The sequence below is a fragment of the Pelodiscus sinensis genome, chromosome 22 (genome assembly GCF_052426305.1).
Source record: "Pelodiscus sinensis isolate ZL-2025 chromosome 22, ASM5242630v1, whole genome shotgun sequence".
In the NCBI taxonomy this organism is placed as follows: Eukaryota; Metazoa; Chordata; order Testudines; family Trionychidae; genus Pelodiscus; species Pelodiscus sinensis.
This window is the reverse complement of record NC_143073.1, coordinates 24,232,926-24,249,150: the sequence shown is the minus strand read 5'-3', so window position 1 is coordinate 24,249,150 and position 16,225 is coordinate 24,232,926. Positions and strand designations below refer to the sequence as shown.

Genomic DNA, 16,225 nt, shown 5'->3' with positions numbered 1-16,225 from the left:
CACAGACTACAGCAAGAGATTATGCCACACACTCTCTCAAAGAAACATGGGAATCACCTAATCAGCATCCTATACAACACAGAGAAGGAAATCAAGGAGGAGCTGTCAACATTAGAGACTCTCATAAAAAAACAAACTTCCACACACACTTCCTCTTGGCTGGACTTTACTAAACCCAGCAAGCCACCTACAATGCTCACGGCACCTCCCTTCACAAGAAAAAGCACAAGAAACTATCCAAACTCCTACATGCCTCAGGATAGTTCAATCCCGGCACCTTCAACTCACCTAGCAACATTGTCAGCCCTCTCCAACCACACGCTTAGCCCGGTGGAGGAATCTGTCCTATCTCAAGGACTCTCCTTCTGCCCCACATCCCCACAAATATGATTCAGTTCTGTGGAAATCTGGAAGCCTGTTTTCACCACCTCCATATAAAGGAAAATTTTCTACACACCAATGAAGACATTGACCCTCCAGCTCTGCTCCACCCCCGCCAATCCTGCAGGAGGAAGGCATCTATGTGGACCACTCCTGACAGTTGTAACAGGAGTCTTGACTTCTACATCGATTGCTTCAGCAAACGTACTCAGGCTGACATTTTCAACACACCAATAAAGAACACACTCACCCTCCAGCTCCGCCCCACTCCTGCCAACCCCACAAGAGGAAGGTCTTTATGTGGACCACTCCTGACAATCATAACAAGAGTTTTGACTTCTACATCGATTGGTTCAGCAAACGTACTCAGGCTGACATTTTCAGCAAACAACAACGTGAAACATCTAACCTCAGCCATGCAGAATGCAATGCCATACAAAGCCTCAAAACAATCCTCACATCATAATCAAAGAGGCTGACAGATGGGGTGCTGTGGTCATTAGGAGCAGAACGGATTACGAACAGGAGGCTGCCGGTCAACTCACCAACACCAGATTCTACAGGCTTCTCTCCTCTGATCCTACCAATGAATACCAAAAAAACTAAACCACCTGCTCATGAAACTTCCTGCTACAACTCAAGAGTAAAGCTACAGAAACTCATCCTCAAATCCCTGATCAGGAGTTTTCTATCTACTGCCCAAGATACACAAACCTGGAAATCCCGGATGACCCATCATCTCAAGCATTGGCACACTTACAGCAGGATTATCTGGTTATACTGACTCTCTCCTCAGACCCTAGGCTACCAGCTCTCCTAGCTATCTTCGAGACACCACTGACTTCCTGAGGAAACTACAGAAAAGCAACAAGCGTCCTGAAAACACCATCCAGGCCACCATGGACATAGAACCTCTTTACAACAACATTCTACATGATGATGGATTACTGGCTGTCAGGAACACCGTCCCCAATGACGCCCCGGCACACCTGGTTACAGAGCTCTGTCACTTTGTTCTCCACTCACAACTATTTCCATTCTGGGGACAACTTATATCTTCACGTGTCACATTATTGGATTTTAAGGGGAGCAGCCAGATCACTACTACAGCCACGGTGGGTGTTTGCCCCAAAATCTATACAAAAGGGGCCATGTGAGGTGTCAAACAAAAGCTTATATTTTACTGATTCTATATATGCGACTCATGTACTTAAATGATGTTCGTATGCGGAGTTATGACTATGGAGTCTGTGCTGGAATTGTGAATGTTCTCTGCCTGACACAGAGCAGTGGGCCTAGATTGTCTGTCATAAGGAAGGAATGGCTGATGAATGACTATGCTAATTAGCACAGTTCCAGGGACAATGGCTCTCAGGGTAGCCAATAAACACACCTGAGGAATGCGTCTGGAAACCTGCAGACCAATCAGTACCTCTTGGCTGCTGGCATGTGAAACATGCAATCATGTGACCAGCTCCAGCTTGGGAGACACCAGATTTATATAAGTGCCATGAGGCAGACTCTATCTTATCTTCAGTTCAGCTACTGATCCTACATGCAGCCTTGGAAAGAACAGAGAGCTGGGATGAATTGCTGACCCATCCTGACATAGGATGTACACCAGAGACTTTTAAGATAGCAGTTTATAACATCTCTGCTGAGAGCCTGTATCGAGAACGTGCTGATTGATGTATGTCAAGTATTCTCCTTAATAACCTTACTCTCAATCTTTTCTTTCTTTTATTAATAAACCTTTAGATTTTAGACTCTAAAATATTGGCCCAGCGTGCTCTTATGAGTAAGATCCAAACTGTAAACTGACCAGGGATTTGTGGCTGGTTCTTTGGAAGAACTTGTTTGGGGTAGGTGGGATTGTGTTCTATAACCCCTCATCTGTGTGTAGGCCTGGGGCTCACTGTGGCACGGGGAGAGCTAGAGTGTCTGAGGGGTTTTGCCCATGAGGCTTCCTGCTGGCGTGACTGGTTTGTGGCCTATTTGGGAAAGGTCTGCAGTCGAGGGCTGTAAGTAGCCTTGATTTTGAGCAATTCACTCTGAGCAGATACCCTCAGTGGTACCCAGACCCGGCCAGGTCCGTCACAAGGGGTCATAGTGGACCACAAGCGAAATATGAGTCAATAGTGAGACATTGCTGCAAAAAAGTCAAACGTGATTCTGGGCTGCATGAACAGGAGTGTTGTGAGCAAGATACGAGAAGTCATTCTTCCGCTCTGTTCTGTGCTGATTAGGCCTCAATTGGAGTCTGGGTACTGCATTTCAAGAAAGATGTGGAGAGACTGGACAAGATCCAGAGAAGAGCAACAAAAAAAATGAAAGGCCTAGAAAACATGAGCTAGGAAGGAAGACGGAAAGAACTGGGCTTGTTTAGTTTGGAAAAGAGAAGACCGAGAGGGGACATGTGTGAGGAAGTGGGGAGTGTGGGGTGAATTAAAGGGGGGCCGCATGCAGAGGGGGGCACTGAGTGCCCTAGGATGGTCCTGTTTAAATGTGACAAGTTGGGAGGGAGGTTTGTTGTTTCAGAGAACAGCCCAGAGCTGGAGCCCCAGTGACTGGTGTCCTGGTGACCTCAGCCCTGCTCAGAGGACACAACCGGTTCTGGCCAGATGATAGAAAAGGGGTTGCAGAGGGATTCCCTGGTGACTGGCCCAGCTTGTTTCAGCCAGTGGAGAACACTGGACGGGGGGAGGGGAGCAGGCAGAGAAGAGAGGAGCCCAGGCTACCCTGTTACCTGGAGAGACAACGGCCGGGGAGGGGCTATTGCTGGGAATATTGGGGGCTCTGCTGCAAGACGGGGAGGCTTCTGACTGGGGCAGAGCAGGCAGACCCCACGTGGCTGCAGGGAGAGTCAGATGTGCTGCACTGGGGGGGAGCTACAGGCCTGAGGGATCCTTTGCTGCGTTCAAAGCTCCATAAACCTCCTGTTGGGTGCTGGCTGGGAGTCGCTCTGGGCTGAGGAACAGGGCTGGGCTAGTTTCTCTGGGAGGGGAGGCTCCAGGAGTCCAGAGAGATGGGACCCCTGAGGGGGCTCATGGCGGAGGCAGGCGGCTGAAGTCCCTGAGAGGTGTCGTCCCGGAGGCAGGGGGATGGACCCCCCAGGTAAGAGTGAGCCCCCCAAGAGAGGGTTGCCTCACTGGAGAGGACTCCCTGAGAACAGGCTGACACACTGACGAGGGGGGTCCCACCCAGGGTCATGTGGGCACAACCTGTGAGCTGTGACAACATGAGAGTGGTTTTCAGGTATCTAAAAGGGAGTCACAAGGAGGAGGGAGAAACATTGTTCCCCTGGGCCTCTGAGGACCGGACAGGAAGCAAGGGGCTTAAACTGCAGCAAGGGAGGTTTAGGCTGGACATTAGGAAAAAGTTCCTACCTGTCAGGGTGGTCAAACACTGGGATGAATTGTCTAGGGGGGTTGTGGAGTCTCTATCCGTGGAGATATTTAAGAGCAGGTTGGACACACACCTGCCAGGGATGATCTAGATGGCGCTGGGTCCTGCCATGAGGGCAGGGGACTGGACTTGAGGGCCTCTCAAGGTCCCTTCCAGTTCTAGGGTTCTAGGATTCTGTGATAAGCCAAGTGCCTGCAGCTTGTAGAGTCATTGCATCCTCTGCCCACAGCTGTGTCTCTGGGTCCCACCTGCACATCACACCGCACTGGCCCAAAACAAAAGCCGAACCTTCCCTGTTCTCTCTCTTCCAGGAAAGGTCGCCGGCCCGAAGGCCTTTGTTACTGCCACAGCCTGAACAGCCTGTGCCCTGGGGTGCCCTTGCTAAAGTCTCTCTCTACCCCAGCCCGCGGTGGGTTCACTTCATCCCCTTCACACAGCTCTAGGGCCCGTCCTCTGTCCCACACACAACCTGCCCTCACACAGCCCTCGGCAGGATTTCCCAGGAGTCACAAACCCAGTTTTTCCCACACTAGTGACTCCACAGTGTGGGGGACCCGTGTCCCTCGCCCAGGCCTGGCAGGCATGAAGGTTCTCGAGCGCTGAGGGATGAGGGGGCGGCAATTCCCCCGGGAGGCCGGGCTCCCTGTGCAGCAACGGGCGTTCCTCACCAGTCACCGTGACACAGGGGGCCTCCCACGTGTCCTACAGACCCAGTTGCCACCCCCCAGAGTCGTCCAGCAGCCCCCGGCAGGGCACAAGGGGCCGTACCTCAGGGGGGGAGAGACGGGGCTTGTCCACTCGCACCCCTACAGCAACTCACCTGTCCAGCGCTCAGCTTCCCCCGTCAGGCTGCAGGCAGCAGTGAGGTTGGTGGCAGCTTCTTCCGTCTTGTTCTCCATGAACTGCTCCGGCACCGGCTCTGCCTGGGAAGAGGAGACCACACAAGTGCTTAGCAGTGGGCACTGAGCCACTCCTGATGGGCCCAGCCTGCCAGTCTCCAGGGCAGCCGGCCGGGGGACTCCAGACACCGACTCCACCGACGCAAATCGCCCCCAGGCTGTGTCTGAAGGGGGTGATTGGCAGGGGGTGGGGCACAACTGCCCAGAAAGCCACGGCCCTGCCACTGCTCTGGTCACCTGGTGGCTCTGATCCCGGCTCTCACAGCAGGAAAATGCCAGTTACCCTGGTGCCCAAACTCCACCCCCGCCCTCAGTCCGTGCCCCTGACAGCTCAGCTCTGTGCTCTCTCCTGGGCAGCGGGGGCAGAGTTAGCTCTGGACAGTCGGTCCCCCCAGGTACCATCACAGCGAGGGACCTGGGTGACTCACAGCCGAGGGCAGAGACTCTCTGGGACAGTTGGTCCCCCCAGGGTAATATCACCGCGAGGGGACCTGGGTGACTCACAGCCTCGGGCAGAGACTCTCTGGGACGCCGCCCTGCAAACAGCTTCAGAGAGTCCGAGATCCCCAGGCTTGAAGGCACCACAGTGACCATCTGGTCTGATTTCCTGTGGGGCAAAGGCCCCAGAACTGCCCTGAGGTAATTCCCATTTGTACCCGAGCGTATTCGTTAGAGAAACATCCCATCTTGGTTTAAACATCTCCAGCAACGGAGAATCCACAACAGTCTGTGGCAAGAGGTTCTATCGATCAGTTCCCCTCACTGCGAATCCATTGTGCTTTATTTCCAGTCTGAATTGTCTCACTTTGGACAAATGTCAGGTAATTACCTTGAAATCCCACCCAACAGGGGACATTAATCTCCCCCTTTATCTGTGACTGTGGCTTTTCTGACTCCCCAAAGTTTCTCCTGATTAAAAATATAATGTCCCGTTAATGCATTTTCCTTTTGGCCATTAAGCAGGTGTTGGCTGGGAGCCCATTGGTAAGGGATTCACAGGGGTGTTTTCAGAAATCCCAGCATGCCTCAGAGCACACTGCCCAGGGACTAACTCACAAAGGTATTTTTGAGAATCCAACACTCCCCGCTCTGTTATATCTGGGGAATGCAGCATATCCCTCCAGCTCATATTCTATGAACACACCATGAACTGTTTGAGAATTTTCAAGTAAACCTGGGAGTTAGTTTATCAATTAAAACAAATGTGTAATTTTTTATACAGAAATTTAACACATGGTTTCAGACTGTTTTGTTCATTTTGAATGATCGCAGCAACACGATGCAGACTCATAAAACCGCAGACTCATTGCAGGAGGAGTAATGGTAGTTCGAATTAGGAGCTTTAATTCAAACTACCTAGTCTGTGCCGCGTGTAGCCGCGGGCAGGGAGTTTGAAGTACGGGGCATTTCAAAATGGCTGAGCCCGGGAACATGCAAATAAAGCCCAGGATATTTAAATCCCGGGCTTCATTTGCAAGTTCGAATGCCTACATTAGCCATCCTAGTTCGAACTAGGGCGGCAGTGTAGATATACCCTGAGATCTTGTGCATTGGCTACGCTCAGACATTTTTTGTAGATATTCTTCATATCCCAAAGTTTCTGCATCACCAAGAACTGAAGAAAAATGTTCTACATCAGAGAGTTGCAGGTAGAATCTTTCAAAATGGCTGCCATCTCCGGTTCTAACCATGATGGATGTTAGAGTGCCCTCTCTCAAAATGGCCACTTGCTTTCACTGAGCATTTCCATATTTTAACATATATGCATTTCTGCAAAGTTAACTTACAATGAATTTCCTGGAGTACAATGCTTCTTTGGGGGATACTTATGTCAACCCCAGTGGTTCTATATATTTATTTATTTAACTTATGTTTACTTTCAATCTTAACTACCTCTTAATATTGATTTTTAAAAATAATTGTATAAAGCCATTAGGAACACAGAAAACACAAAGTTAAGGCTGTATTTCTAAACACTGGGCCAAGCTCCACAATTACAACTCATTTGATTTGCAAAGATATGGGATTTTCAGAACAGAACACACACACACACACACACACACACACACACACACACACAGAGCTCAGGGTTGGAAAATTAAATGTAAATCTTTTCCATTTGGGAACAGACCCCTGCTCTCTGGTAACACTTGCTCTTTGTGCTGTGACAGGGTCAGGCCAGAGGTGTAAGAGGGCAGAGTGGTGGATGAGAAACGTATTGGCCCTAGATTAAGTAAATCTCCATTCCCAGGGTAAACTAATAAAGACTAGTTTAGGGCAGCAGGATCAAACTTACCAGAATCAATCCGGGCAAGTAAGCACCTGGAGCCAATTAGGAGGTTTCCCAGGTCAGGGGAGCCAGACTATTCAGAATGCCTGGGGCAATTGAGAACCAGCTGAGACTGGGTAACTGGAGCTCCCCTTGAGTGAGTTCAGTGTGTGGGGAAGGAGCTGAGAGTGAGCGTGGTGGAGAGTCTGGGAGAAGAAAGTGCCAGCAGAGACCAGGAGGAAGAACCTGCGTTAACGAAGGTGCTGGGGTTGGTTTGGGGAAGGGGCCCAGGTGTTCGTAGAAACATTTTTCCCCCCTTTGTCTTCACAGACCAGGTCAGCACCCAGGCTGCTGCACTGGGCAGCGTGGTACAGGGAGAGATGTGCAACGCTCTGTAGCAGTGGAGAGAGCAGGTTGGGAGTATTAAGAAAAGCTGGACAGGCGCAAGTCCATGGGGCTGGATCTGTTGCACCCTAGATTGCTCAGAAAGTCGGATGTGATTCCAGAGCCACTGTCCATTCTCTTCCAATGCATCTTGTATTATCAAGAGCTTGATGTCTAGTTGGCAGCCGGTACCAGCGGATGCCTCAGCAGTTGGTCCTGGGGCCAGGATTGTTTTCTTATTAACGAGCTGAGTGATGGGATTGCACCCTCAGCAAGTTTGCAGATGACACTAAGCCAGGGGGAGAGGTAGATACACTGGAGGGTCCAGAGTGACCGAGACAATTTGGAGGACTGGGCCAGAAGAAATCTGATGAGGTTCAACAAGGACAAGTTCAGAGTCCTGCACTGAGGATGGAAGAATTCCAGGCACTGTTACAAGCTGGGGACCGACTGGCTAAGTAGCAGTTTGGCAGAAAAGGACCTGGGGATTCTAGTGGATGAGAAGCTGGAGATGAGTCAACATCCTGCCCTTGTAGCCAAGGAGCCTAACAGCATATTGGGATGCAGTAGGAGGAGCGTTGCCAGCAGATCTAGAGAAGTGATTATTCCCCTTTATTCGGCTCTGGTGAGACCACATCTGGAGTATTGTGTCTAATATTGAGGCCCTGAATACAGAAAGGACCTGAACAAATTGGAGAGATTCCAGTGAAGGAAAATGAAAATGTTGAGGGGGCTGGAGCACATGACATATGAGGAAGAGCTGAGCAAACTGGCTTTTAGTCTTCGGAAGAGAAGGGGGGATTTGGTAGCAGCCTTCAAGTATCGGGGTGGTGGGGTCGAAAGAGAATGCAGAGAGGCTGTTCTCAGGAGTGACAGATGACAGAACAAGGAGCAATGGTTTCAAGTTGCAGTGGGGGAGATCTAGGTTTGATATTACTGTGATGGCCCTCCCCCACCCCCCCATTCTTTACTAAATGGACTTATGGAAACAAATATGCACAACTCACAGATGCTTTGGACAAAATATCCCATGTAACCTACCAATCTTAATGTCACAATCTGCTGGATCTGTGTCTCTTCTTTCGGTGTACATATCATTATTGTGTGTAAAGTACTGTATATGGAATATGGTTTATGGTTCCTTCAGCACTTGTACAGGGATGTTATCCCCAACATTCTCCAAACACTTCCTGGGTTGTCTGTGTCCTGCTGTATTGGTCTCTCAGCAGGTATCGGGGTGATTGAAGTCCCACATGAGAATTGGGGCCTGTGATCAGGAAGCTTCTCTCAGTTGTCTGAGGAAACCCTCATCTGCCTCATCCATCTGATCTGCTCTATAGCAGACACCAATCACAACATCACCTCTGTTGTTTCCACCTCTAAACTTAACACAAAGATTCTCAAAAGGCTTTTCTCCCTCTATATACTGGAGCTCTGAGCCATCCTAGTGCAACTGCTCCTCCTTTTCTCCCCCACCTATCCTTCCTGAACAGTTTACCCTTCCAGGACAGTGCTCCAGTCATATGAGTCGTCCCACCAAGTCTCCGTTATTCCAATCAAATAATAGTTCTTTGTGCCTGGGCTTCTAATTCTTCCAGTTTGTTTCCCAGGCTTCTTGCATTCATGTACAGACATCTTAGATAATCCTCCTTTGTTGCTCCTTCCTCCTTTTGTTTCTTCCTGGTATCCCACTTCCCCACTTACCTCAGGACTTTGGTCACCATCTCCCAACAAACCTAGTTTAAAGCCTTCTCACTAGGTTTGCAAGCCTGCACATGAAGATGCTCTTTCCTCTCTTGGTTAGGTGGATCCCATCTCTTCCTAGCAATCCTTGTGCCTGGAACAGAGTCCCATGATTGAAGAAACCAAAGCCCTCTCTCCAACACCACCTGTGCAACCACGCATTTACTTCCACGATTTGACAGTCCCTACCTGGACCTTTTTCTTCACCAGGGAGGATGGACAAGAACACCATTAGTGCTTCAGATTCCTTGATCCTTCTTCCCAGTGCTATATAATCTTCAGTGACCTGCTCAAGGTCATTCCTGGCCATATTGTTAGTTCCTACATGGAGAAGTAGGAAGGGATAGCAATCCAAAGGTTTGATCAGTTTTGGAAGACTCTCGGTCACATCCCGAATTCTAGCTCCTGGTAGGAAGCACATTTCTCAAGATTCCCAGTCTGGACAGCAAATGCATGACTCTGTCCCTCTTAGGAGGGAGTCCCTGACCACTACCACCCATCTTCTTTTGGTGGTGGTGGTCATGAAACCACCATCCCTAGGACTAGGCACCCCATACCTTCCGGTAGATGGTGTCGCCTTCTGATTTCTTCCCTCAGAGGTCCCTGCCAAAGCATTCATCACTGTAGTGCCTGTGCAGAGATCCTGAAACCAGTTATTTACCTCTATAGGAATGGGGGATACCTGAGTTGGCTTCCTTCTCCAGGAGGATACATGCTGCCAGTTTTTTCCTTGTCCTGTACTGCCCTCACTGGCTCTTCAGCCTGCTGTGCTTGTAGGAGTGAATGCTGCCTTCTAGCCAGGAAGTCTTCATCTTCTCTGATGGAACACAGGGATGGTATTTATGCCTCTAGTCCTTTAATCTTCTCTTCCAATATGATGACCAACTTGTACAGATGAAATCCCTTCTGTCTTCAGGGAGGAAGAGAAACATGGCCCACGCTGTGCAGGGTGCAACAGCTGACTTTTCACTTGCCATTCTGCCTTCTGACTGACAGAGTCCTCAGATGGTGTTTTCATTGCCCCCTGAAGCTTGAAGGGGAGGAGAGAGCAAGAAAAAAGAAGAGAACAAAAAGCAAGACAAACCACCAAACACTGTGGGGCTCCCTCCAGGAGAACTCCCAGACAAACTCCCCTCCATTCACTCTGGCTACCCTTTCTATAAGACTGCTGTCTCAAAGCCTTGCCTCCAATCCAATCAGCCCCTGAAGGCCCACCTGGAACAAAAGACTCCCAATTTCACACCTTTCAAACTGCCACACAAATGCTCAGACAGACAGACAGACACTTGGATATTCACACCATCGGCTCATAACACAGCCCCCCCAAAGCTACACTTACCTTATCTTCAACTATAAGAACTCAATAAATGAGCTTCTCAATACAGTAGGCTCCCCTCCCTCTTTGCCCCTCCCACTGCCACAAGCCCACTCCAACCAAACTCTGCCTGTTGGTAACCTTTTGTTCTTATATTATGGGTACAAGTAAATAACTTTTCCTTATTCACTTTCTTCACGTGACTCACGATTTTATGAACCTCTAACATATCCCCCCTTAGGGTACGTCTACACTTGCCCCTACTTCAAAGTAGGGAGGGAAATGAAGCATACCAAAGTTGCAAATCAAGTGTGGGATTTAAATATCCCACGCTTGATTAGCATATTTGCAGCCGGTCGCCTTTTTAAAATGCCGGTTGCCTAATGTAACTTGCCACACGTAGACGCGATAGTCTGATTTAAATCCCTTCTCTCGAATTAACTGGTACTCCTCATGCTCCTTTTTAGTTCTTTTACTGTATTTTTAATTTGGGGTATACATTTAATTGGGCCTCTATACCGGTGCCTTTGAAAAGTTTGCAGGAATTTTCCTTTAGTCACTGTACCTTTTAATTTCTGTTTAACTAACCTCCTCATTTTTGTATAGTTCCCCTTTCTGAAATTAAATGCCAGTGTTGGGCTGCTGAGGTGTTCTTCCAACCACAGGAATGTTAAATGTTATTATATTATGGTCACTATTTCCCAGCAGTCCTGTTGGACCAGATCCTGCGCTCCACTCAGGACTAAATCTAGAATTGCCTTGATTGCCTCAGGACAAGAATTGCCACGCATAGAGACTCTGAACCTCTGTCTGCCTACCTGGCCCGTGAGTGGAACTTGAAGCATTAATGAAAATGCCGCCATAGAGGTCCTGGATTTCAGTCTCTTTCCTACAAGCCTAAATTTGGCCTCCAGGACATCTCTCCTACCCTTCCCTATGTCACTGGTACCTACATTTACCACGACCACCGGCTCCTCCCAGCACTACACATAAGTCTGTCTAGATGTCTTGAGAGATCCACAACCTTCACACCAGGCAGGCAAATAACCATACGGTGCTCCCAGTCATCACAAACCCAGCTATCTACATTTCTAATGATCAAATCTCCCATTACTAACACTTGCCTTTACCTAACGACTGGAATTCCCTCCCCTGGAGAGGTAAACTTAATGCAAGAGGAGACCACAACATCCTTTGGAAGGCGAGTCCCAACAATGGGATCATTTCCTCTGTTCCAGTTGAATGTTCTCCTTCCCTGAGCCTTTCATTCTCCTTACCAGCACAGGGGATGTTTGACCGTACAGTGTCCCAGAAAGCCTCTGCTATGCACCTCTGCCTCCCTCAGCTCCTTCAGTTCAGCCACTCTGGCCTCCAAAGCCCATACGTGGTCTCTGAGGGCCAGGAGCTCCTTGCACTGAACACACACATATGCCACCTGCCCACTGGGCAGGTAATCATACATGCTACACTGAGCGCAATAAACAGGACAGCCCCCACACTGCTCCTGGGCTTCTGCCTGCATTCTCCCCTACAGCTACCTAGGTTATTGATATTTTTTTTATTTAAATGAGGAAGTTTTGATTATAGTTTAATTTAAATGTTTTAAAGAATGGTGAGTCTACCTCTCGCCCTTCCCAACTCCCTCTTGAAACTCCCTTTTTAGCTGTCCCTGTCCCCAAAACTCCCTGGTCACTGATTCATTGCTTTATAAAACCCTGGCCTTCCTGATAGCTCCACCACCTGATTAAGGCTCAATCAATGAACAAAGACTTCAAGATTTCAAACCTTGTTTAGAAGCTCACAGCTCCCAACCATCATGTGATCCTGTCTCCCCCCTGCCCAGCCCCTGAGGTACGTACAGTGGGGATGGGGGGGACTTGTGCTGTCTTGCTGAGGTGGCCTCTGAGGGGTGGCTGCTTGAGCCCCTCATCCTGGCTCACTAGAGCCTCTCTGCAAGTTTCCCCCCTGAGCCCTTTCCAGTGGCCCCTCCTGGAAATGATGTTTGGGTGCCCCCACCCAGGCCCTGTCCCCTGGGGTGCTCAGCTGTAGAGGTCACCCCACTCATGAAACCCCCCTGGGTGCCCAGCTCTCGTGGGGCCTTGCACCCCCCTGGCAGCACTTGGTGGGAATGGCCCTGGGGACGTCCCCCCGGTGCCCGGCAGCCCGTGGGGCACAGACCCCAATCCAGGGGATCGCGTGTGTCCCGAGGGCTGAGGAAGGGGCCTGTGCTGGGTGTGGATGGAAAAGCCCCTCAGCAAGGGGCCGGGCGCAGGCCGGAGAGTGAGGAGACTCCCCCAGTCCCAGAGTCAGGAGCCGGCCCGGGGCCCCACCCGCCTTGGAGCTGGGCACAGAGCAGGCCAGACGCCGGCGCGGGACCCAGCTGCTCAGAGCCGCAGGCGGGGTCGGCGCGAGGGGCAGCAGGGAACAAACTGCAGAGGCAACGGCTCAGTGCTCAGGAAGCTTTAATCTCCCCGGCAACCCCCCCCCCAGCAGGGAAAGCCCCCACCCCAGGGCCTCTGTGGGGTGGGGTGAGGCAGGTGGCACCCGGGGAGGGATAGCTCAGTGGTTTGAGCACTGGCCTGCTAAACCCAGGGTTGTGAGTTCAATCCTTGTGGAGGCCATTTAGGGATTTGGGGCAAAAATTTGTCAGGGATGGTACTTGGTCCTGCTGTGAAGGCAGGGGACTGGACTTGATGACCTTTCAAGGTCCCTTCCAGTTCTAGGAAATAGGCAATCTCCATTAATTAATTTTTTAATTTATTTATAGCAACACCCAGAGCCGGGCAGCGGGTTGTGGCACTTGGGTGAGCGTCATTCCCAGGCTCCCAGGACTGGTCGGAATGTTTCCTCAGTCTCCTCCCACACAGATCCGGCCCGGCTCAGGACAGGATGCAATTCTGCTTCTTGTTTGAAGAAGAAAGCAGATGCTGTCAGTCCCCTCGGTTCCCTCAACACAGCCGGCATGATCAGACCTGGCAGCGGGAGCCCAGCCAGGCACAGTTCAGGAGAGGGTTGGTCTCCCAGAGGGGCTGACTGAGGCGCTGTGGGGCCGGTGGTGCTGACAGACCTTTCCGTGGGCACCCCTGGCAAGGCCCCGCGGAGGCTCCGCTCAGACCCGCCCGCTGCGTCTCTCTGGCGAGGGGAGGGACTCTCTTGGGTACCTGGGTGTGGCAGGAGCCCAGCATGAAGGCTGCATTGCAGGGTGGGCTCAGGTCAGACACCCACAGACCCCTCCCTTGGCCTCCCCCAGAGAAATGCCGGCCCCGTCACACAAGCCGCCCTCGTGGGGACGTCTCAGCCCATCTCGGCCAGGAGAAGCCTCGTGTCCCATCTCCCAGCAGCCACGAGTCCCCCTGCGGTGAAGGGGGGAGGGATGCTCAGCACGTCAGACCCGGGCCACGCTACACAGCCAAGGGTAGGACACAGCCCGGAGGCCATGTCACCCCATGTGGCCACAGGAAAGCCCCCGGCCTGCCCCTCGCATTGAGCTGGGCTTGAAGCAACCACGACTCCTGAGCTGGCTAGTGACACACCCAGCCTGTGCCCACATCACTGTGCACAGCTCTGCCCCAGGGCTCAGGGCGCCCGCGCTGTGTCTGGATCTCCAGCCCGCTGGGGCCTCTCACGGTCTGAGACACTGAGGGTCTCAGATTTCATCTGACAGACCCACTGAGAACCATGAGCCTGGGCCCTGCTTATCGGGTTGGGAGGGTCGGTGCCTCAGGCTGGGAGCCAGGGCTCAGCGCCTCCGGGTTCTCCTGCGAGGTCATAGAAATGGCCAGGCTGGGTCAGACACACGGCCCATCCGCCCAGGGTCCTGTCTGCCCACAGTGGCCAAGGCCAGGTGCCCCATGGGAAGGGAACAGAACAGGGAACCATCAGGTGACTCCTTCCCTGTCGCCCATCCCCAGCCCCTGACAGACGGTAGTTGGGGGCACCATCCTGCCCACCCTGGCCAATCGCCATCCATGGGCCTGTTCTCTGTGAACTCACCGAATTCTTTTTTTCAATCTCTGTATCAATTTGGCCTCACACCATCCCCTGGTGCGGGATCCCAGACTGACTGCGGGTCCCTTTGGCTTGTTCTAAACTTACGGCCCATTCGTTCCATTTGGTGGCTCCTAGTTCTTATTTTAATGGGAAGGAGCAAACGACTCGTCCTCAGTCACTTTCCCCTCCCCCGCCAGGATTTTACAGCCCCCGCTCACACCCCCCTGCAGCGCCTCGTTAGGAACCCAAACACCCCAGTCGGATTAATCCTTCCCCCACGAAAGCTGTTCCCTCCCCCAGTCATCTGGGTCCTTTTCTGAGTCGTTCCCAAGCCCAGGACAGGCTGGACCCCTCAGCTCTGGCACCCGCAGGGTTCCAAACAAGGGCATTTGACAGACCAGGGGGTCTCTTTCCACCTGGCCCATGCTAAACTGCTCCCCCGCCGCCCCCTCGCTAGGGCTCCAACCCACCCCTCTGATGCCTGGATTCTGGTGCTGCCTGGGCTTGAGCTCTCCAGCTTACACTATCCCCACTACTGACGGACTGGAGCTGCGCGGCCACTATCGGATCCCTGCTACTGCCCAGCTTCTTGGGCCAGATCTCCCTGCTGTGCCGCCTGCCCGCCCAAGCCCCCTGGCTCCTGATGGCGTCACCAGCCCCCTGCCGTGGTCCTGCCCCATGGCCAGACCTCCCTATGCTGGGCTCTGTGGTCCTCCTGAAGCATGGATGTTGCTGAACCAGAGACTGGTTGCCTTTTTTCATTCTGAAAACTGACCACTGACTCCTCCCCTTTGTTCCCTGTCTTTTAACCAGGTACCAGTCCATGAGCGGAGCTTCCCTCTTACCCCACGGCTGGTTTCTTTGCTTAAGAGCTTTTGGTGAGGGACCTTGGCGTTGGTTTTTGGAAAATCTAAGTACACGTCATGCACTGGAACCTGCTTTGCAATGTGCACCCTGACCCCCTGAGAGAACTCTAGGAGACTGGGGAGGCAGGTTTCCCAGGGGTGTTTAGAAATTTGGCTCTAGGTTGTGTGAAAGCTTTTGCCCCGCAAATATTAACCCACGTTTTCATGACGGGGTTTCATGCTTTGGGGCTTCACTGTCAGCTCAGCCATCCCAGAATCCCTCCCTGCAGCGACTGTCTCCCGTATCGCCCCTCCCGCTGCCCACTGGGGACGGTGGCTCTCCCGGTGCCTGTGCTCTGGGCAGCTCCGTGCGTGTTGGTCGGAGCAGGGGACGACTCGGCATGAACATTAGATGCTCTCGTGGGACTGACCGTGGGACTCTCCCCCGGAGATTCGGTCACATGGCAACTCTGGGGGCTGGGTGGCAGGTGGCGTTACCAGCCCTGCGCTGGGCCAGCGGGTGGAGAGGGCAATCCTGGGCAAAGTCACCCTGCAGGTCACATACGGCAGAGCCCTTCTCCCCACCTGTCCCAGGGCTGCTAGGAGGTTGTTCCCTCCCCAGGGTGGGGCTTGTAGGTGGGCTGGTCCACCTGTTCCCATCGTGGGCCCTATGCTCCCATCCCATCTCTGTCAGGACTCCGGTCCATCCCGGGCTGGCTGTGCATACGGGTATCCCCCGCCCCCGCCCTGGCTGTCTCTCTGGGCCGTTTGTCTCTCAGCCAGGATTTCCGGTCAGGCCGGTGGGGTTGGGGCAGAAGCAGCCTTTGGAGAATTGTTCTAAGCCCATTAATGCAGGGCCCAGGACAGCTCCCCAGATCTGTGAACAACCCCAATTTGGGTGACAGCCTCCGCACAGGCCATGCCCCTGTTTTTCTGAACTCCCCCTCCCCCCAAGACCTTCTGCTAGAGACTCCAGAGCTCAGTGTAACTTTAG

At 52.1% G+C, this 16,225-nt stretch overlaps 1 protein-coding gene across 2 annotated transcripts in view; it reads right to left on the bottom strand.

Moving 5' to 3' along the window:
- LOC142819582 (guanylate-binding protein 1-like) overlaps positions 1 to 16,225 on the bottom strand; it is a 99,284-nt gene that overhangs the window by 63,191 nt on the left and 19,868 nt on the right. For both annotated transcript variants that reach the window (XM_089772584.1, XM_089772585.1), the window contains exon 5: positions 4,607 to 4,709. In XM_089772584.1, the coding sequence (XP_089628710.1) occupies positions 4,607 to 4,709 (103 nt within the window). The remainder of the gene's footprint in view (positions 1 to 4,606; positions 4,710 to 16,225) is intronic.